The sequence below is a fragment of the Rhea americana genome, unplaced genomic scaffold (genome assembly GCF_003343005.1).
Source record: "Rhea americana isolate MKP2758 unplaced genomic scaffold, rheAme1 scaffold_363, whole genome shotgun sequence".
Taxonomy (NCBI): Eukaryota; Metazoa; Chordata; class Aves; order Rheiformes; family Rheidae; genus Rhea; species Rhea americana.
This window is the reverse complement of record NW_028186494.1, coordinates 390,677-414,870: the sequence shown is the minus strand read 5'-3', so window position 1 is coordinate 414,870 and position 24,194 is coordinate 390,677. Positions and strand designations below refer to the sequence as shown.

Below are 24,194 nucleotides of genomic sequence, written 5' to 3'. Positions count from 1 at the left end.
GAGGAGAGGAGCGGGGCCGCCCCGCCGCCCCTCGGCACAGCCCGCCGGCCGCGGATGCGACGCTTCGCCCCGGCTGCCGGCGAAGGAAGAAAAGTTTGGGGGCGACTTAGGGCCGCGGGAGCGCCGGAGGAGAAGGCGGATGCGCGGTTTTCCCGGCTGATCGGGAAGGAAGGATGACCGAGGAGGATGTGCACCAGCAGCCAGATCATCGGGAGCCTCCTGGTGCTCTCCGTGCTGGAGATAGGGTTAGGGGTATCCAGCGTGGCCGTGGGGGCGGTCAGTTTCAGCTTGGTCCTCACAGAGCATAAACCTCAGCTGGGAGACTCTTCTCCGGTATGGAGCGGGGTGTGTGTACGTTAGCCATTTCACTCTCTCTTTAACTCTTTATGGTGATGATCAGATCGTGCTAAGGCATCCCCTCCCTTCCCTGCCGCGTGTGCATGCTGCGCCGGGAGCCTCACTGGGTCCATTTCCAATGTGCATGGGGTAGAGTCTGCATCCTCGTGGGGAGGGAGAGATGTATGTGTGTGTTCGGGTGGGGGGACCCCTTTCTTCTCCTTCCTTCTCTTTTCTCGATTTTGCTGTAAACAATTGAACTTTCTGCGAACCCGTTCTCTCACCTGGGAGAGCCTGATGCCTTGATTGTTTCCCACATTAAGGAGCTTGGGCCATAGCTTGCAATCTTTGAATTGACTGTGACTTTTGCTTTTAAAAACAACAGCCCTGTCCCTTAGGACAAGACTGTYAAAAGGTGCTTTAAAATAAAGTCAGGGGCATGTCAGCTTAGTTCTGAGCTCTTTGCAGGAAAAACAGGAAATGGTAAAGAAAAGGAAAGAAATATTCTCCTGATCCACGCACCCTGAGCTTCTAGTAAAATGAACAGAAAAATCAAACATCAATAATGGGTTAACAGAAGTGTGTTGATAGAGATCATTTCTCACTTCTCAAAATCTTTCTTATTTTTTCAGTTTGAAATATGCATGTTTCTAGGAAGTATTTTTCTCTAAATGATTATTTATAYTCATGAAACAAGAAGTAGGAAATATTGAATATTCAGCCTAAACATGAGTGGGCATTTTTGAACTCTAAAGCTGTTTTGGCCAGCTTGGATTGAACAGCAGTATTTCTAAAAGGATTGTTTGCTTTGTCTGAGATATAATGKTAAATGCAGAAAAACATTGATGAGTGGTTACTCAACAATGTAACCTCATGTAATTTATAGATCCATTCTGACAAAATGTTCCATGTAATATGACCACTGTCAATAATTATTAATTATTGACAACAGCGGTGTCATAAGTATCAGTGGCAGTATATGAATACAGGCATAATTCTGCACTGCAGAACAGGTAGGTAAGATAAGGCAGTGAAGACAAAATAATATGGGACACTGGCCAACAGATAATGATGCTATCAAAATCACTTCAAAGAAGGGAGATTTCTAGTGATTGTTGATGAAGGAAAAAGATTAGTCAAAAACATGTGTCTGTCTGAAGATTTAATGACAGAGGGTAGTATCCTGGGTTTCACTGAAATCCCAGTTCTGGGATTCATTCAGTGGGATTAGTATTTTATGTAGCAGTTACATTTTGTGACAGTGCAATCACAGCTGATACCATTTCATGACGATGCATATTTCTTGCACAGCTGCCTCATTCTTATTCTTTCTGTTACCCTAGAGTTTGTACTAAATAGTCATAGATTAAGATCCTATTACCTCAGATGTTGGCTCTGAGGACTTTATAATCAACATATAACACAAGGGACAAAAGTAAGATAAAAGGAAGTGAGAGAGTATAAAGAAACAACACACCAAAACTGATTGGTATAACAGGTGGTTGCATTAACATTCCAGCAGTCTGGCTGATTTTAAGCTTTCATGGTAGAGTTTTAGAGAGCAATAAGACAGAGGACAACAAAATGATTTTGCATATGTTTATAGAAAATTCTCCCAAAGTGTGAGGGCAAAAGCATAGCAGAAAACTCAAAGGGACTTATTTGAATATATAACAGCTGGGTGAAGGATGTCTGCACCCAGAGCCAGCCAGAGGCAGGAGTCATCTGCCAGGAACTGAACAAACAACAGCAGGTTGGGTAGGCAGGGAGAAGCCACAAAGCGACTGGAAAGTGAAAGCAAGCAGCTTACGTTTCATGCTGCAGAGGAGATGGGAAATCACACAAGTATGCAGAGTGCGGTGACATGGTTGTAAGGGCTTACTTATTTTGCCTTGAACCAGAGATCTTTGGTCAAAACTGTCACCATTATAGCATTCTCTCCAGCAATTCAAATTGTCTGTTCAGTTGTGTTCTTTGGCCTAGAGAGTGAGACAGGAGAAAAAAGGAGCCAAAACCTACTCTTCTCCAGGGATGCTTAGGACTATTGGTAACTAGGCCCAAATTAAAACAAACTAAACTTATGTAATCTTCAGAATTATGATGCTGCAGAAGTGGCACAAACCTCCTTTCTACCCCTTGGATCTTCCACTGAGCTCATGTTGGCTGCATTAAAGGATATGTCTTGCACAAAGCATGTTCGTTTTTCTGATTCACAACTGTTGAATCAAGGATTTCCTTTGAGAAATGAACGATGAGGAAAAGAAAGTGACCTTAAAGGAAAACCTAATACTCTGACAAGCCAAGATACAAGCCAGTAGAGTTAAGTTCAACAATGCCATGTCTCCTCTAGTAATTTATGTGGAATATACTGAAAACATTTGACCTTGTTCTATCCTTACTCATGCATGTGGAACTCAGCAAGGTCCAAGTTCACAAGGAAATAGATGAAGATAGCATCACCATGGAAACCTTAACCTGAATTCCCTCAAAATTTATGCATCTTAAAATCATGCACATTGTATCTAGCTATACTTGTGCCCCTGTGATGTTTTGCATTTGAAGCACAATAACTTCTTCTTATTAAAAGAAAGAGTTGTTCTTTTTGTTCGTAGTTTCCGTCCAACCAAATAATTTGCTAACACACCTAACTTTAAGCATGTGCATCTCACCCATGGGATTATAGATGCAAGTGAAGCTAAGCATGGGCTGAAGTACTCTCATCATTGCACGCTTTGCATTATGTATGAGCAAGCCAGGGAAAGTAGACTAGACAACAGTGGAAAAGTGGAAAGCCTAGAGAATGTCTACATCAAAAATGCATGGAAAAACAGATTATAAATCTGTTGTTCATGCTGGAGTTGAACGGGATTGAGATAGCAAGAGTTATTTAATATCCAGAAGTAAACAGCTGAAGATGTGACGGACTTTTCAAATTACCTGAAGGAAGCGGAGATGGCTTTCTAATTATTTTACATAATATACATTCTGTTCTCTTAAAAATAGGCCACAGCTGCTAAATTATCAAGAAAAAAWTCCAGTCAAATAATCCCATAAATACCAAGATGAATGTGGTGTTGATTTCTAGATTTTATTTATTTATTTATTTATTTTTGTTATGATTATACTGTYACAATCTGCTTCACTGGCTGAACTCAGTATCTCACAATAACCAGAAATTGAGGTATATTTCTGAAATCCACCATTCCAATTCAATTTTGTGATGTGCTATAGAAAATATCTAACCAAAGAGCCTGGCCTACTGAACCACTAACACCAGCATAACAAGAGTGACAGCATGCATAGCAAAGGTTTTGCACAAATAAAAAACACCAGAAGATAATCTTTCCAGAAGTATTCAGATTTTTTTAAATCGTCAAATATTCTCCATCCAAGACACTATCTTAATTTAGAATATCATGGTTGCATCAGTATCACTACAATTTGTGCATATATACTTACACACGTGTGTGTATGTGTGTGTGTGTGTRTRYRTATATATATRTATATRYATATAYRKRYWYKRRYTCTMWTTYWMKKTKMAGRWGYRRAWRWGMWYWWGCTMTWRMTRWRAMTSASWCWSASWSAKAGAGAGAGAGAGAGAGARAGAAAAGACACATCTTTAGTCCAATACGCCGTTTATCTTCACTTACAAGGGAGATACATGATTGTTCACTCGTGGCTCTGCCCCTCAAGAATGATAGTTCTTTCCTTCACGAAGATGAGTATATAAATGACTCAAAGTGCATTATCTGGATGTTGGTTTACCTGTCTGTAAAGGCATAGTTATTGTTTCCATGATTAGTGGTTGTAGCACAGTGGAAGTCTGCCCACATTATAATTTGAGTACAAAAATTTTCTCCAAGATGGCACTTAAAATACTTGATTTCAATGACTGCTTTACCCAAGATTTGAAGGTTCAGTCAGTATGGAACTCTCCCAGAGCAAGAATATAATTTTGGATTGTTGAATCAATGTTGGTGGTCTAAAATTTTAAAACATTAATTTTTGAAGCATCTACTTATTACTGCTGCCAAATTTCTTTTGGAAAGAACAGCCAAGCTATATTTTCAAAAGAATACTAAAAATTCACATTATTGTTTAACATGCAGACGAGACACAGATGTGATCCTACTTCATTTTAACATGTGCATTGTATTTTCATCAAACTGACTATATTTCTGGCTGGTTCCTGTTCCTGATGAAATGAACCACAGCACTGCCAGTTAGCTCAGTGGAAGCTGGAGACAGCTCTGTACCTATAGATGAGGCAGGAGGTACTAAAGCTTGGTCAATTCACTGCAGCTGAAGATCTGCCTTTCAGTATTGAGTAGGTTTTCTTTGTCATTCAGATCCTCCAGAGAGAAAGGGGACTTCTAGTGCCTGACTATTTGATAGGATTTGCTGACYATAGACTGCATTTAAGCATCTGCTTAAATGTTTTGCTGAGCTAAAGCTATAGTTAGCCTGCAGGGAACAATTTTTAATTTATTATTTTTTGAGAGGAAAGTGGTCATACTCTGAATGAAATACTYGATACAAATTAATAATATAGAGCATCTTTTGCTATTCTAGGTAGGCTCTAAACAAGTAAATACACATTTTTCTTCTGTGCTGTGTGTTTTTTGAGTGTTTATCCAGATAGCCAGACATTTTTTTGAATTGGTGATGGCAGGTAGACATTCAGGTCCAGAGATCCACTTGTAAATTTCCTTTGGTCCTTCTAAATCTCTTTTCCTATTTATAAAGCATGTGTGAAGGCCTAGAATGAATTGAAAGGAAACATCAACCACAGGGACTGGGTGAAATTTAAACTCCTTATATCTGGGTTTGAATATGGCAAATCGGGGGAACCATACCCTAGCTGAGGTGATATGGCCACATAGCACTTTTCCAGGTCAAGGTACTAGTTYACGTTAGACACATTTTAGCATAGCACCTTACTCAAAAAACACAGCCTCCCTCTCAACATGACAAAATTGGTGGCACAGAGAGGTGGGCTGTGACAACCCTGTATCTTCTGGTTCTAGATTTGGATGACTTGCAGACAGCTAGACAGTCCTGTCTTCACAATCAAAGCAGCATCATTAGTGTTTTCTGTCCCTCTTTTGCAAAGATTATTGTGTTTCACTATGGAGGTAAAAGGCAAACCTACTATCTAGGCTCTCTCTTGGCTTGTCATCATTTCTCTCTACTTTGGTGTCTTTGCTTTCCTAACTGGATTCTGTGCCCTTTATACCTGCATTAGGAAGACTTAACCTTTGCTCTGAAATGCTACTTCAAATAAAAGTTAGTATTAGAGACATCTCTGCTCAGCTCACCCATTAGGGATTTCAGCATTTTTCTCATTTGAGTGAAGTTGAAGCAACATCACTGTTAAATAGAAAGATCTTTTCTARACATCATTTATTTCAGACTCCTAGGTTTCCCCTCTTCCCTTAAAGTTTTATATTCTTATTGTAAAACTAAGGTTTCATGATTTGGTGCCAAATAAGGATATTCCAACTTAGGTCTGGAATAATTCTCCTTCCTATTTTTCCTTAAACTTATATATACGACCCTAAATGCACAGGGCTTTCCATGCAGTATATGTAGTTTGGGCTACATACAGTCTGTCATGAACTGTAACTGGTGATCAAACAGTCCACAGATAAACCCAAGCACATCTCTCTAATATTTTCTTCAGGCTCTCCAGAAAGATTTTCCATAGACAGATTTTCACATTTGCTAAGGGAATTATACTTACCATTGCTTTTGTCTCCTCAAAATAGAAGAAAGAAAGGTTATGTAGGTTCAATATATATATAAAAAAAAGAAAGAAAAAAAAGCAATTCCTTTTCTTCTGCATAATAGAAACAAACAAATCTTTGACTCTGTGGATACAATTAAAATTGAATCCTTTTTTCAGATTGTAAGTAAGAAAAGCTACTTTTTCTAGGGAAAAAAGGATAAAGCCAAGTCCTTTGTTTCAGAAAACATGAAATAGAAATGGGTCCAAACCACAGAACTTGAACTAAATTGAGATTTCAGCCTCCTCGCCCCAAATTTCTCCATGTTTAGATCTGAAGTTCCAAGCCCATATATAATATGAAATAAATTCAGGCAGGCTCAAAATAAATGATCTCCTTTTCTGGGAGGTCTTTGGTTCTTTATTCCAAAGTTCAACAGACCAAAAGGGAGATTTTCAAACGTGCATATGGAAGGCAAACGCAGCTGCAATACAACTAGCAAAGGCTCCACAGCCAACAAGCACTACTATATCACTCTGCAACCACACTAGAGCTAACAGTAGGACTCCAACTTCACTATGACTTCATTAAATTTCTTTTCTTTTTGTAAATTTTTTTTACTCCGATTCAGTTACTACAGAGAGAAATGGCATTATTTAGTTTGCTTTATCAAGTCTGAATGGAAAAGCCTTAATTACAGTGATGTCTTGAACAAAGAATTGTGTGAGGTTTCTGCGTTAGTGCTGAGAAAGACAAARCAGTGTGTGTGAAAAACTGAAATATGCCTTAAGCTGAAGTCAGTCTGCAATGACAGAACTTAGAGTGAAACTTTAAAATTTCACATAAAGCCTGAGTAAAAACTAATAAGGCAAGTGTGCTAGTTAGGAGCTGAAATCTGCTGTCAGTGGGAAGAAAAGGGGCAGAGGGAGCTGTCCCCATTTGTGCTTGCTTGCTGCTCCAACCGATGAGACCTAGTAGCAGTTACTTGTTGTATAGTGTATCCTCTGACTCATTCAGAACTATAGCCTATGTTACCCAGCCCTTCCCATTAACAGACTAGTAGTAAGTCTATATTCTGTGCTTAGTACAGAGGTAAATAACTTGYAAAATTTAGCCATGCTAATTTTGGGCAACTGATTCAATGGGCCTAATTCTGAGCAAATGCACATCAACTCAAGGCTTATTATTCTTAGCTATACGCATGAACTATTTGGATTTAGGAAGGGGTAGATGAACTATGTATTAAAACCACTTCTCAGCCGAAATATTGAAATTGCAAAATTTTAGAGGGTCAAAGAAATGTCATATATTATATGGATCCTGAATACTGCATAGAAACTGTTTTTCTCCCCTTTTTTATAGCCATGTCTGTCCTGTGATTTAATCCTAAATCAAGATAAAATAAAGCTTTTTTGCTAGAAATCCCCCTGCAGTGCAAAAAGGGCGTGGAAAAATCCAGTTTTAAAACTATATAATTACCTCCCATACAGATACAGGGTTATCTTTACTAAGAATAAGAAACATAGCTTTCTTAATAATGGAGTTTATGAGGTATCAAAGAAATCTTCTCATAGTGTTACAAACACTGGGAGAGGACCTTATTGCTTTCATACAACTACTGTAGTTCCTACCATGACTGTTCCCTTAGGGATGTTCACTAACTGTTTCCCTGATCAAACTTTYTTGGTAGGAGGAAAAAGAGACATCAGAGAAAGTCATTGGTCATGGACACAGGTGAAGCAGACTAAGTTGAAAAGTATTAACACATGTTCATATCAGCTGATAGAACRTGTTTTTGTTTTTCTTAGTCAGTTTTTGCCACAGGTGCCACAACTGTCAGATCAACTTGTGAAAGAAAACGACAKGAAAAAAAGGAGGAAAAGATCCTTCATGCTATTTCTTACACAGTAGTCTATCTAGGATCTGAAAGAGCTTGTCCTGCATGTTCATGGCAGCTATGTCAACAGATGTGCTCAGCATTTGCACTTGCATCCATATAGGTGACTGAACTGTATTCTTGCACAGAGCTCCGCTGTCTTGAGGACACTCCATCCATGACACTTTGGTGGTTCACGCTGCAGAATCAGGCCAATAAGTACCAAGCTACGCTTGAAAGTATCAAAGTGTGATCTGGATCTCTGACTACCAACTTGCTAAAATTCTTTTCTGAGCAAAAGAAGGGTAAAAAGGCATCTTTTGCTGGTAATGTTTTTCATGTTTKTTTACACAAGCAGATTGAAAACAGGCCYTCCTTTTTTTTTTMTTTTTTGTAYTTTTATGAGTAATCATCCTCAGGCTGACTTTGCATTCCAGTTTTTTTCTCAGATAAGTGTGTTTATGGCTGACTTACAACTTTCTGAAATATCTGAAATATAAGGTTTGTGATAAAAATGCTGACACAACTGTAACAATTGCCCAACCTATAGCCACACAACAGGATTTAAACTCAAGATYTTAAATGATGATATATTTTTTTTTCCTTTTCAGTTTCTACTTTGTGGCATATGCGGAATACTGTGCGCCAAAAAAAAATCTGGACTTGTCGTAAGTTTTTCCACTAYAAATATAACACAGAAGTATTTTAAAAGTAAATTTATCTAACTTGAACTCTTTACTTGGGATTTAACATGTCCAAGTGTTTCTGATAAAATGTTATGAAAATTGCAAGCCAGCAGTCCAAAAAAAGCAACCGGTACTTTTGGTTAATCAAGCAAAACAAGACAATCTTGAAATGACCTATTTAGACCATCCCTATTTAAGCTATGCACCTCTATTTATCCTGTCTGAATGGAAAACCTCTTGACAAAAATCTATGACAAGTCAAGAGAAAGATCCCCAGTAACTTAACTGTTATTGAACAAAAAAGATACTGAAAACAAAAWGATACTGAAGTATCTTTTTTTCCTCAGGGAGCCAATTTCTGTAGTGTGGCAGGGCTGCTGCCTTAGTGAGGTTGCTGACCAGTTTGATTTTTGATATTGTAACTGTTTACTATTTTTAATATGAAGGCTTTTTGCAATCAGAATCATGAATAAGCCATTTTTAAAACGATGACAAATGTTTTCTGTTTCCTACAACAATCAGAAGTACAATCATTTTTCTGACTGCAGCAAAATATACACCAAAAACAACTGTGGCTATTTTACCTGTATGTTAAAAACATGATCCTGTTGTAAGTGATAATGTATGGTTTTAGGCTTCTGTCAACTCGATTATCCTGTCATACACGTGGAAGTCATGTAAAACTAGCATTAGTCTCAAGGGAATTAAGGTCTCTCAGGTTGTTTTCAAACTTTGATGAACTCCATGAACTAAGCGCCATTATAATGATGGTATCACATCTTAAATTATGTAGAATATAGTTCCTAATAGCTGTCTGTTCTGGCAGCATCATGGAATAGTCACTTCCCCACGGATTGCCAAATACTTTCTGAATGCCATATTCTTGATGAAATTCACACCCCTGTTGTGTACAGTGGTCCACTGGATACCAGCGGTCTGTGAGGCTCCACAGTTGTTTCTACCACAGTACTTGAGTAGATATATAAAGACATACTAAATTACATCAAAAGTCCACTTAGATCAACATTATCTGTAAACAAGTAAATAAGACAAATATTTAACAATATGTCCATGAGGTCCAAAGGTCTTTTGACTTTGAGTGATTTGTGACTCAAGGGCATCCTGAACCAGAGGCAGCATCTTCATGTCCAAAGTGACAGGAGATCTTTAATGTCCCATTAATTGTAGCCTATTGCACATCATTCAAAGGTTCCCAGAAACAGATCAGCTAAGTAAAAAAGACATAGTCACCACACTGACTCTTGGTAGAGCTGCATTTCAGATTTCTTTGTTGTTTCTTTGTCCAYGTTGCTTCTTTGTCCGGCGCATTCACCTCGAACAAATTTGAAGTCCCCACAAAAGCTACCTCCAGACTGCTACCTGACTGAGCAAATTAGAACTGAATGGGAGGCATGGTCGGTAATACACAAAGCAGGAGAGATTCAGTGCAAACACATGAGGCATTCACTTGTGAGGAGTGGTGAGAAACCGCACAACAGAAACCACAYAATAGAAAACAACRACACATTCAGCCACGTGAGTGCTTTGAATGAAAACTGGAGGTCAGAAGATTTGTGTCCTACTGCAGTCCRACCATTGACTTGTTTTTAAGCTGGRCAACTCATTTTACCTACCTTTATCTTTTATTTACCATCATTCTTTACTTGTGTATACCTGAGTGATACAGAGGTACTGTATTCCYTTGGATCCATGATGCTATTGAAGCATCGAATTATGGTTAGCCACACATTTTATGAACAACTCGGTCTCTGAAAAATGTAACTGTGACATAACTTCTCTTGTCTTTCCTGACAGATGATACTTTTTTCTGCCTGTTGCATCTGTGGACTAATTGGAGGAATCTTAAATTTTCAATTTCTTCGTGCTCTGACAAAGAAGTCTTCTGCTCTCTATTCTTTGCATCTTGCCTCCATGTCTCTTGCATGCATTGGAATTGGTGGTTGCACCCTTTCTTCATGGCTCACTTGTCGGCTAGCCAGCTATGAACAAAGGCGAATGTTCTCMGAGAGAGAGCATTCATTGCATCACTCCCATGAAATGGCAGAAAAAGTGAGTCATGTGTGTTTCCTTATTTGTTCTGCTTCTCTTAAAAGCAATCATATGTGTTAACATATTCAATTGGCAATAGGTGTATTTTCCATTTGGTATGAGAAATTGAGTCTGGGRAATGAAACGTTGCCATTCTGTTTAAGCTTTTGCATTGTATGAAGCTATTTTTAGCTACTGTATATTTGCAGTACATTCATTTCAATGAAGTACACCCATTTTCAACATAATTCCATTGTATAGCTATTCAAGGGCTTAGCTGCTATATTTAGCACTTCATAAATAATTGGAAGCCTTATTAATATGGATTATCATGTATTGTACTGCGAAAAAGCACAGAATGCTTTCTGTAACCACACCATTGCATGCTTCCAGAATTTAATCAATTTCTTCCTCTTCCAAGTACTCAGCTTATAAAGTAGGTTATTTAAACACACACACAAAAAAGAACAGTTTGCAAACCTAGATGACTAAACCTAAGCACCTAAGGGCATATTTAGACACCTAAATGAAACTGGTCTGATTTGCAGGGGCACTGAGCATTAACCATCTTTCTCTGTAAAAAAGAAGCTTATCAAGGTAACTATGTACATGTTTAGGTGCTTAAATTTAAGGTTCCAAAACTGAGCATGTAGGGACAAAAGAATTAATCAAATAGAATTCTCGAAATTGATTTCTTGGAGTTAGGGAATTGATTCATATTCAAGGAGTGAAATGTTCACTGGCATCCTGGGCTCTACGTTGGGGCTTAATGTCCTATGCTTTTCATTTGAGAAGTCACTAGAGAAGGGAATAGAAGTCAATTGGACTGCTCATCTAAACTGCCATGTGCAAGTCTGATTTCTACTTAAGTTCAACAGGCTGTGTCATATTTCCTGAGCCCTCCGAATAGCAAAATGAGGGTTAATTCAGTCAGGCTATAGAATGTTTTCAGATTTCTGGATAAAAATATGATGTAGCTGTGAATAGGCCAATAACTAAAAATTTTTTGTCACTACTCTTTGCTTTCTTAGCTGAGATGACTCCAAGTAGAACTATAGTCTGAATTTACCTTGTAAAAAGTTTAAAATATTTTAAAAGTTAAATAGTATAGATTACAACATTAATATAAAATAGGGTAATAAAATCAAGGTTTCCTCCTTTCATTTTAAAATGAAACAGGATTCTGAGAGGTAGGCAGGTAATACTGTAGTTTTGATAGGCTAGATCCTACCTTTCTAAAAGGAAGGCTCTTGCCTCAACAAAAACAAAGAGGAAGTCCTACTGAGAGACAAAGAGAAAAACGCAGAAAAAGAAATGCCTAGGAAAAAAAATTTTTCAAAATACACACATCTGCCATCCCCATCAACCTGGGCAGCAGATGACTATGTGTAGGAGTTGTGTACAATCTCACTTCCTTGCCCATTGATGTGCCGGGCTTTTAGACACTCAGCAGTGGAGACTGACAGATGTCCACTTATCCCATGTGAAGGACCATGATGCATGTGTAGAGCAAGTCTATAGCATGTGCTCTGTGAGTGTGGGATGTATCCCCACAGGTGGTGGTCTCACTGCACGGTGTTGTAGAATCAAGTATGCATGCACAGTTGGTCTGATTTTGGACCTCAGAACTATAGACCTTTTSCTACTAGCAGGTCTGAGTGCACTAGCTCAAAGCATGCCACTAAAAATAATAAAAGCAGCTTAAAAAGTGATATTAAATTAGGTCCTAATTAAGAAAATAGTTTTAAAGTGTTTTATATATAAAGCTATTTTGTATATTACTACTGATATACAGTAATATAGACATGTACTGCATGTGCATTTGTTTGTGCTATATTTATTGTATAATTGTTATATTTACATCAGAGATTGAGGGGTATTGAAATAACCGACCTGCCCAGCTGCCCGGTGGTTCCCCCGACACCAGAGTTACCTCCAAGGTACGCTGAACAYTAGGGAGCTACCACGTTGTTATGTCACTTCAGGAAGTGCCACCTCTAAGAGGAAGTCATAGTTTCAGCTAATCAAAGTTGGCTGATGCTGTGATGTCACTCCAAATCAGGAATGGTGCTTCCAGATGGTGACATAATTCTACGTGGTGAATACTRCAATTTGGATGTAAGTTGAGTATTTAAAATATTCACCCTAGTTACAGACATCCAAATGCTCCTATTTGGATGTCATCACCATTGATTCATGCTGCTTCTAATCTGTGTGCTCCTTCATTTTTTGAATCAGCATCATTTTTAACTTGTATTCTCTAGAATAGAAATACATGAGAAAAATAAATGATTTTCAATATTTTCTTAAATTCTAATGATACTGTGATAGCTGTGATAGCTAATGTCTGCAGAAGATTCAGTGATAGAACTGTGAAACAGAAAGTTACACTTCTTGGTCACTCACTCATAGGTAGCCTTCTGATAGAACATTACTATCAACCTGTAGCTGATGATAGTTAATGTTAAACAACTTTGGAGTTCTCAGTCCATTTCCCAGCCTGACTAGTATCTTTAGATGAGATCCAATAACGGACTTAGGCACCTACAAGTAGGCAGCTGTAGGGCCTAATTTCAGAGCAGGCAGCCCCCAGATTTGCATTCAGAGCCCAGTTTTAGGCATGAATGTTACARTTCAGTACATGAGGAGAATTAGGCACCATGCAAAAAAATCCTACATAATCAGCTGCCAAACAGAGACCTAAGTGGCTGAAAATGCTCAACATTCAGTGAGTTCGTGCATCTTGTTTTCTCTGAAGTTTATGCTTAATTCAGCACTATTGGCAAGTCCACTTGATTTGATAACATTAAGTCTACTTTGTAGAGAAGAACAGCACATCTTTTCTTTCTAAAAACGTGCAGCAAATAAGTAAGTCTTTCTATCTACTTTTAAAAGTAGCTGGTATTATCTGAGAAAGGAGGCACCAGTGTYTCCACTTTATGTGAAACTTTGAGTTCTGGTGTCTCCCTCCAGAACTGTTTATGTATCAAATGTTAGAGATTAAAAGGAGAAAGAGAGAAAGAGACAAACTACGAATAAGGACTGGGCCCCAGAATTTTTCTTCTCCCTGGGAAGAACCCCAGTTGCTACCCCAAGTCAAGTCATTCTTTTTCTTTGTTTCTTTCTGTTCATCTCTTTGTTCTTTCTTGCTCTTYCATTCTTTGCCTTTCTTTCTTTTGTTCTTTTTCTGCTTCTTTCTTTCTTCCTGTTTCTCTTCCTCTCTTTCTGTTTACTCAAATAAATCTTGYTTTACTTTCTTCATAGAAATGTCAACAAGGGTGACAAACAAATCCTTTTTCTTTCCCATTTTCTCTACTTGTACCTAGGAGGTAGAAGAGGTGAATTTTAATCTTTTCCGGCAAAGAAGAGTTACTAGTTCTTGAGGAAATATTTTAGCACTAGCATAACATTGGCAATCCCATCTTACCTACCTGAATTTGCGAAAAGTAGCTGAAACTGCATTTTTATGTGTGCCCATTCCTGTTGGCCTAGTTGGRTATTCTCTCAGGCCTGTCACTCAACATAAGCAGCAGGACCTTCTTTCTGTATCCTGACTAAATTTGGGTATGAAATAGACCAAAGGACACTCAGAACTAGAGAGTTTTGAGCCTGAACTCCATGCGGCTTTGCAGTTTTGAAGGTCAGGGGAATGCCTAATGAATGCAGGCTTAAACAGCCGCTAAGTAGGTATTGTTTTGGATTACAATTTGAGACTTACAAAATCTAAATCTCCAAAAGTTTTGTTTTGGGTGCTGGGATTCTGACTCATGAGTAGGTTAACTTACTTTGGGATGACTCATCTGCTAACTGTGTAGCAACTGCGGAACAGCCAAAAATTGTAGYGTGGCATATTAAGGGAAAATCAAAATCAGTCCCATCCCAAGGCATGCAGTCCCTTAATTCCCAATGGATCTAGACCTACTTTTCCAAATGTCTRTCCCAGCTAGTAWCAARTGACATCTGTTTGTAGCAAGTCAGMAGAGGAAAARGRTTKAATGGAAATGAAAACTGAATGACCATGTTGTTCCTTTGTAGGCTACCACACAAGTTTTGARTTGAGGCACGTTCAAAAGACATCATGAGAAAACGTACACTGATGCCATCAGTGTTATATATGTGGTCTAAGAGTAACTTCTAATTCCAGGACAACCTGTCTAGCAGCTTTCAAATGTACTGAATTTATGTAGGAAGAAAAAAATGTGATTTTTTTTTATTTTACAGTGAGATTTATCAAGCCAATAAAAAATGTAAAGCTGCTCTGAATATGTGGCAATCAGAGTTTGCTAAATATTTTTCCTACAACCTTGGTAAATAAATTTCCAACAACATAAAATAATCTTAATTTTAATCAATGTTTTCTATTCTTGTTGCAGGAAATGACAGACAACATAAGCAATGGTGGCCCACATTTGATTTACAATGGAAGTGTATACTAAGAGATTTTAAAGGTTCATTGGAATGAAGTATTTTTAGGATTTTCTTCAGGAAAAAAAAAAGGACTCCAGGAAATTAAGAAAATGGAACTATCTTAGCTTTTATGGCTCAAATGTCACAACTGCAGAACAGCACAGTTGCATTTCCCTTTTAGAAACATATTCAAAATCTGTCTCCTACGTATTTTACGGATATACAATATTTATTCACTTCCTGGCTACTCTCTTTTATTTTGTTTTTTGTCTGAATAACTTTTCAGAATTGTGATAGTATTTGAAATAGACTTCTCAGATTCGTCTTCTCATGAAGACTCAAAACCAGAAAAAATTGTTAAAATGGACCACATTAAGCCCAGTCACAGGATTCCTAAAGAAGAGGGAAAGAGGCAGAGGAAAGATGGCTGAGAGGAATGTTTTTCTCCTCCCCAGTTAGCAGCATCTGGCATAATATGACGGCTTCAGATCACATGGCATGGTACCAGCAGCGCATCTACACAGCCTCCCTCCCTACATTGCAAATGCATCCAAGCCCCAGTTTGCCCAGTAGATTGTATCAAAAGAGAGTGCAAATTACTCTTCTAAAAGGCTTCCATTTCACATGCAGAGTGTAAACGAACAGTGTGCTGAAAACAACACCAATGTCTTTGTTTTGAAAGACAGAATGCTCTAAGAATGCCATAAATCAAAACCTCAACAATGCCTTGTTGTAAAGAAATTGTAAATATTTCCAATTTGTGAATGAAGTATATTTCGTAATTTGTTCATAAAAGATGACAAATAAAATGAAGTCTAAACCAGAGATTTTAGAGAGATCGTTTGTTCACGTTAGAAGAATCTGCAAGGCTGAAGCATCATGCTTGCAGTTTTGTACAACATATTAAAAGGTTCCTAAAAGGGTGAAGCAAGCTTAGAAAAGAGAAAAAAAGGAAGGTTGACTAGAAGCCAAGGCCAGGACATGCTGACAATTCTACACACCCATAATAGAGTATGGGGTCAGGGAAAGCAGCAGAAGCTTTAACTGACCCCAAATGCTATTGTGGGATCTACTGGCTCCTGTAGTCATGAAAAATGGAAGAGGAAATCTTCCATTTGGAAGAGRAAATCTTCCACTTTTGCACCAAAACATATGCAGCATAATATACATACAAAATATTCACATAAAATCATTCATATATTACATCATGAGTCTATGATTATGCCATAAAGGCCAGCACCTCAGCACAAGTTTGAGATGTGGACATGACATGATATCAGTAAGTTATTTAAACTCATGTTCTCAGACAAGCAAGACTTACCACCTACTGATCCACGTACTGTATGGACCATGTGTGTTGCAAAGAATGATTAAGAAATTTTGAAGGTTTTCTTTTAGACCTTCTAGCTGTAAAATATGCTCCTTTATTATTCCATCCAGGTTATCAAGGGTGCAAGTCATGCCATAAAACCCCTAGAAATTACATTAAATTGTTTTGTATATTTATTCATATAAAATAATCTTCAATTCAATTACCTTGAGATATTCGAGGTCTTTAACAGAATTTCACATCCCATCACAACATAAGAAACATCTTGATTGTGATTTAAGTCTCTCACTTGACTTCATGCAAATTAGTTATCTTSGGTGTGTAAGCCAGAGAGTAAAAAGCTGGTCCATCTTAAAAGTTGCCTCTTCATTTYACTGTCCCATAGGGCTTTTGAATCTTCCCTAAGCCCTTGACATTCTAATACGTACTATGTATATTGGTGGTTGCTAACAGGACTGTTCAAATTCACAAAGCATATCTGTATACATATATACCCATAGTAACAGAAAGAGAATTTGATGCTAAGCCTCCTCACGGAAAGTGCTCCATTTCTCAGCTCTTGCCAGTCTTTAGACTGTCTCCCCTACAACACTCCTGCCTGTTTGGGCTCCTTACAGGCACCATTGCTTCTTCAGTCTAATGTTCCTCTTCTTCAGCAGGAAACATGGGCTATATCTGTCCCCAGCCTCATCTAGGGGGCACTTTTGCTGTAGTCCTGGATACAGGTGGGACTGCAGTTCTGCCCAGGCAGGATTAGTGCCTAAAGGAACTGCAGAGTTTCATACAGGTTGAAGAAATTCATAGCAGATCTAGAATCAGAGGAGATTCCCTTCTACAGCGCATTAGCATAAAGAGTATAATAGGGCCTTGTAAAAGAAAAGAAAGATTAAAACAAAGGTGAGCCAAATATCCACCCCAGAATTCTGTGTGGGTGGGGTTCATCTTTAGCTGTTTAGGATAACTGCAATACACAGAGTTTGTTTATACAGARTACCGGATCTCATAACACCTCAGGACTAGGAATGGTTGCATTAGACCCTAGAGAATAGTTTGGAATCTGCTCRGGAAGGACATGAAAGAACAGATCATAATATCTCCCTGTATAATAATCACAAACACTCCATTTCCCAGCATGGTGGTAAGAATATGGGATGGTGGAGGGGAACAGCTGATTCTTCTACACACAGCATGGTACTCCAGTGCAACAGCCACGTTCTCATGCTTTGGAAAGGAAAGGAGGATAGAGTTACTGAAGTTACACATTTGAAGCTTGGCTATAGCTTACGAAACACAATGACATCACTTCTGCCACTTTTCGGGGGTGCTGGAGGGAGGGACATAAAAGCAGGGATCTGGGCCACAGAATACAAAAGATTCAATTGTTTCATTTCTTCTTTTGCTGCCAAGCCTGCAGAAAATCTGGCTGGTCCTTGCATTTAATAAAAGCCTTGAAAATGCAAAGCTGGAACTGAGGGGATCCATGTAACAAACAACAGAAAAGACTGCTGCTCCCTGAGACTGACAAAGAGGGTCAACGTTTTTATAATCAAAGTAAYTACCATATGGAGGTACTAGGGGAAAATCTCTTTTAGGAAGTGTTTCACTTCAGCATTTAATGTAGTTTCATTCCATAATTGCACGCAGAGTTCAACTGCAATGGAAACATTTTCTGGATGTTTCCATTACTAGTGCAGTTGAAAGGATACACATTCCACTTATCCAAGTATATGAACAACAAAGCTTTTGATTTTCAGAATGTAACCATCCAACAAATTTACACTAGAAGTCTGAAGGTTGAACACCAAAAAACATTTTAATCTAAATAAGATGAAGCACATATCAACTTTGATACAGTTATTTCTGGTTGCTGCTGCTGTAAAAGTAGATTCATCTTAGATTCTTTCATAGAGATTCGTCTGTTATTGAGGCGCTCGCACCACCTAACACTCTGAAGAGGGTTAATTATAGAAGCTTAYATGTGGAACTTAACTGGCAAGTCCTTAATTTGTATTTCAATGTTTTAGGCTATATTTTAGGCTATGCTTGTCATTTCACAGAACGTGGGCCTCCAGAAAAGCACAAACATGTTTTGAATTTATAACAGTGAACAGTTCTTATTGCAAGCTGTGGAGGAGAAGGGGCATATCAGTGCATATAACACTTGTTTAAAATCTTTGTCTTGTTCAGCCTTCACTATATACATGTTGCATTGAGATGTATGAATGTTGCTTCAGACGGTAAGAGGAGAGTATGAAGGAGAGTGTGGCAACTCAGATACAATACTACATTTATATGCAGTAAGCCATAATCACAAATAGACATATTTATATAAAAATTCTACTTGAGGCAACGATTTTGAAGATAGATGGAAAATGATGGATGGGATTAAAACAATTTAAGTCACTAATAATCATCCCAGATCCCAGGCAATTTAAGGAGTTGAAAGGGCCCTTTTATAATTTAACAGCTTAAAGATACCTAAAAGTAGACTGTTTTCAGAGTACCAGATCATTCTACATATTACCAAGTAATTTTCTGCCCAAAATGATTCTAGCTAGTTCTCACTTCCTGTATTAAAATGACATCTTTAGCTCCACTATAAACCTCCAGCAAGTTCCATGACATTTTCATACATGTATCCAGAGACAGATCTTAAGAAATACTTTCAGAACTTGGACAAGGGTTAGCCAGACAAATTCACAATCTCCAGAAAAAGAAATACAGAATGTCTTTTGTAAAAGATAATATGATTGGAATGAACATGCTAAGCCCATACTAGCTTAATGTTAGCAGCCCGAGGAACTCTAACTGAACTTGGAAGGCTAGTTCAGGAAGGCTTTTTTCCCCGTAATTATAAARGGGTGGAAATATCCATTAAGTATTCTTAAGGAAAAGAGTGAACTGGATGGAAAGAATTAGTAGCTGGAATTTCAGCAGAAAGTCCTGTGCCTGGAGAGGCTTGTTTGRCTGTGGAAGCCTGGTTCTACTTCAGAAAGAAGCAGTTTTGACATGGGACAAAAAGTCCACAGGGCTTCACCAAGGTTTCTCTCATCACATCTCTGAAGGAGTCTGAGAGATGACTAGACACAAGATAGACAMAGCTACTTCTGCCAGCGAACCAACAGTAAGTTGTGTAGCACAGTCTCACAGTTGCTCTGCGATTCCCTCAAATGACAATACATTTGATTTGCTGTAAGGTGTCTTTTATGTCCATTTACCACTGAGTCACAGCAGGTTGCTTTTAACAATTTTCACATCAGTGTAATTTTGCTTATAATCAGTAGAATTTTTTTTTTCAYGAGATCTTTCCTGAAATCCAGTTTTAATCCTGCCACCAGCTACAACATGGGCCCCTGTAAAAATATCATGCAGTTATGGTATGTTGAACAGGTTACCCAGGTACATGAATTCAAAATAACAGTTTTGATAAACTGGCATAATGTGCAATGGGGACATGCTAGGAAGGAAGGCAGGAAGCGGGATCACAGGCGCAACTGAAAAGCCTTGAACTGCAAAGAGTCACTACAGTACTGCATATAATTCCACTGGTATAAAGCAGCTTCTCCTTGCACCCCCTAAGAAAGCACATACAGATTTAAAAGTAGCTAGCAGGCCTTAGATTGCCTTCTCCCTTTCTCATATCTCATTACTAATACTTAGTTTAAGATGTATCAAAYGATGTAACGGAGACCAGGCACCTGTGCAGCTCCTCCTCTACATTATTAGGTAAATATTTTATTCTCTCCTCCCACCACATCCTGGTTCAAGCTAAGAGGTCATGTCTTATCTCTTCCCCAGCTAGAATACAATACAGCTATATCTATTCAAATAATTAATACTGAGTACTTTCTTACCTTCCCTGCCCAGAGAAAGCAAACACAGATCGCTGTTCTTGTCTTATATATTGCAAAAAGTAAATCTAAATCTAAACCATGACATCCAAACACTCAGACTGACAATATCAAATCCCTGCAGTTTGCTCTACTTATTGATATGTTTGCTGTCCCCTCACCAAATCCAGTCAYAAACTCCAGGAATCCTTACAGCTAGTATTTTACTGAAGACTGTTCATTAGCTGTGTAGCATCCTGGTAAAGTACATGAGTCAGAGCTTCTTTAGTGACCCTTACACATAAAGGATAGCAGTCTGACATTGATCCCAGTACTGTGGTGTCACCAGCAGAGATCTTGACCTCACCCAGGAGTTCTGAATCTAAACCCCATAAATGGCATGGGATTTTGTATGATGGCATTTATAYAAGAGATGTTTTTGTATTTATTTTATAATTGCTAAAAATATAAAAAGATGAATAACATTGTTAAGATTGTAAAGTAAAATACTCAAAAATTAAGAAATAAAAGAACAGATCTTAAGACTAGACGGTACCTTATGATCAACTAGCCTTTTCTTWTGTACATCACAGATCATAATATTTCATCTGATAATTCTCGTATCAGTCATACAGCATCTGGGTGAACTACATATATTGAAATCTGATATGAAACTTGATCTTTGAAAACTTCAGCAGATAGAAAACATATCACCTCCAATTAGTAGCAATTTTCAAAGTTTTAAGTAAGTGATCTATTTCTAGATCGAATTACCTGGCTTCATTTCCACAGTATTGGCTCTCATTATGCTACTGTCTACTAAATTCAGAAGCCCTGCAGAAACTGAGATCARTCATATCTTAACCTTCTCTTGGGTGAGTTTCTTAAATTCTGTCACTACGGGACAGCTTTCCAGGCATCAAATATTGGGGTTTTTTTTACTTCTTTCCTAAATCTTTTCCATTYTTTCCATGTAAATATACTCTTCCTTTCTTGTGTATATGAATTATGACAGCATCCTTAACTATTTATCCCATTCATCCCTGCCTTAAGAAAGCTACACCRGACCAAAAACCCAGCAGGCAACAGTTCACATCTCACCTTTTCCTCRACTGATTTGAAATAATAGGTATATTATAAAGATTTTAAAATTTGATGAAATTTTTATACTCCCTCTAGTCYTTTTCCCTCAGATTCTTTTTAAGTAGATGACCTATTTACTCCTAGGAATGATGAAGCAAATGAGGAATTCCRTATGTTTGAGAATCTATCTCTTTCTCCGATTTCCATCAATGGAGAAACAGACCTTTTGTCTGAGTTTGTTTCAGACTGCTAAGAATTCTCCTAATCCTCAGCTCCGGAACCAGGTACGGAGCAGTTRTACCATCATGGCACGGCCAAACTGAGCTCATTAGCCATGCTGAGAGATAGGGCTGATTGATCTGAACACAGAACCACACACATATTTCTTCGTACTTCCACACATTACAAATCTCCAATTCAGTAACATATTGTGTGGCACAGAYATGCTATAGTGCTTCAGAGTCAGGCTAGCTCTGCACATGTGTATGCCCTCTCTAGCTTTCAAGGTTAACTGTCAAACAAAGCTGTAAGCCTACGCAGAGATTATTTTTCCATCCTTCAAAAGAAATATATTTGCCTCAAGTTAATTGGCTACTTCAAGATGGAATGCCCTTTCTCYGCTCCCTCTTATGATATACATTAGCCAGAGTCTATGCTATGGACTCAGGTCATAACATTCTCTTGGCAAGTGATACAGGCAGAATGAACATTCAACAACAACAACAAAAAGCTCCAAGGACACATAAATATTAATTCGTTACAATCTGTCGTTCAAGTCAGCATTGCAACATTTTTAATTCTGTGATAATCCTATAGCTATGGTGATGAACTTGTCTATAGGCACGGAGAAACAGATTACATCCCTGTTGCAATGCTGGAAAATTTGAGGAAAAGAAAAAGAAAAGCTTTAATTCTGAGAAAAAGGCCTAATGAAGCATTGACAGGTCATACATCTAATGGTAATAAAAGCAAAAAAAGAAAAAAGATAAAAAGATAAAAAGAAAAAGAGAGAAATTTTATTCAATATAATTTTAAATACTCTAAATTTCACCAAAATTCTAAGTGTTCAATTTATTCTTTTATTTTATATCTTTAGAACTCTCCTAAACTGTGTAGTATTATATTCAAAAAGATTTCACTGCAAAAATCCCCAGTATATAAAAAATAAAAAGWATTTTAGATTAATTGTTCCTGCTATATGTAAAAAGGATAATCTATAAATGTACCTTGGGGACCAGCTTCTCAAACTCTAAATTAATATGCCTTTTGAGGACTTAAGGAATTTAAGGAGGAAGGAACTTTGAGGCTTAAGGAACTGCTTAATTATCCACTAAGAGCAATGGGACTAAGGCTTATGTTTAAAGCTAAGCCTAGACAACAATCTCAAACAGGGATTCTTTCCTGAATGAGAGCCTAACATTGAGATGAGTCCAATGACTTTCATAATTACTCCTGGTTTGCAATAGTATAAATGTGACAATCAGGCCCTTAATCTGCATCACCCCACATGCTGCAAAAATAGCAACGAGAAGWGCAGATCAAAGGCACAGAACTGATCAATCAAAATGAGTGAATTTTATAAGCACAGATTTACTACAGGAAAATAAAGCAAGAAATAAACAACATGATTTCTACAGTGTCTCCTCACCTTCCTGTTCACCCAGTAGTGAAACACGCATGCTCGTATCAGTCAATGCAATCACAGCTGCCATGCCTGCACAGCACCCCATGGCAGAGTGCCCCTTCCTTCACCCCTGCACAGCACCTMTACCTATAGATTGCAATACCTGAAGTTTGCAAATGAAAATATTTAAGCCGATTCTTTTTAATAGTTCCCTCAAAGCACAGCTTTCAACCCCCCAAAAGGTTCATGCATGAACTCTGAAGACTTTCTTGGAAGAATTTACTTTTAATTTCACATAAATGTACATTCTGGGGACTTCCAGAACATTCACTGGGTCTGTCAAGGAATGGAAACATAACAGCTCCCCAGCAGCTTACTGGCAAGGAAAAGAGGGTTTGTCAAAATAGCATATTTATTTGTAACTAAGAACCTAATTTTAAATCTCCTTCTTTGGCAATACATCTTTGGCATTTACATTTTCAGTGTTTATACTAATGTCTTAAGAACAATTAAGTAGAAACTTTACTTCAAAAAAAAATCATAACTTGGCAGGCTTATGCTCAATTTATAAGAACTTTAAATCCTTTTCCATGTAAATATGGGTAATATTTCCTACCAAARGTGTGTGACAGCCAAGAAGTTCAATTGTTTTAAACCTATAAATCAATGCAGACAGGTCATCCAAAATGAAGGATCCGTGCAGGCATAATTTCAAATATACAGTAAAGTAAATAAATAAATAACCTCTAAGGATGAAATGACATAATCTTGCCAGGAAAATTACATTGTGCATTGCAATACCACCTATATTGGAATATAGTTGTGGTGAAAAATTGTAAGAGATCTTTTCCTCTTAAGACAGTGTCCACTGTTCTCAGCTGAGTTTAAAATTAGCAAGAGATGCCACCAACTGCATTCACTGACAGTATGCATTTAGCCAGGCAGGCAGGAGGACTGGAAGCGAGAGCTATTCGGTTCCTACTGCCTGCAATTATCTGTGGAGTTTGCCCAAAGATGTAGTTTGCACAAAGCTTACACAGGCACCTTGCCTTCTGCTCCCGGACACAGAATGAAAGCAGCTTTACATTTCAGACTCCAACACCCTCAGTACACGCTGAGCACCATTTTACCACCTAAGTAGTTCCAATGATTACAAGGAGGGTGATTGCAGAAGCAGATACTACTCACTGAGCAAGACAGCAGCAGTGTTTTAGCCCAGATTACTTTCTCTTTTTGGCTGAATAACC

At 38.0% G+C, this 24,194-nt stretch overlaps 1 protein-coding gene across 1 annotated transcript; it reads left to right on the top strand.

Annotated features, from left to right (window-relative positions):
* Positions 1-6: 6 nt before the first annotated feature.
* On the top strand, positions 7-15,098 carry TMEM196 (transmembrane protein 196). The gene is made up of 5 exons (XM_085312422.1): positions 7-333; positions 8,550-8,606; positions 10,440-10,694; positions 12,540-12,613; positions 15,047-15,098. Exons 1-5 carry the CDS (start codon positions 187-189, stop codon positions 15,051-15,053), a joined length of 540 nt encoding a protein of 179 aa, XP_085168548.1. The 5' UTR covers positions 7-186; the 3' UTR covers positions 15,054-15,098.
* The last annotated feature ends 9,096 nt before the right edge of the window (positions 15,099-24,194 follow it).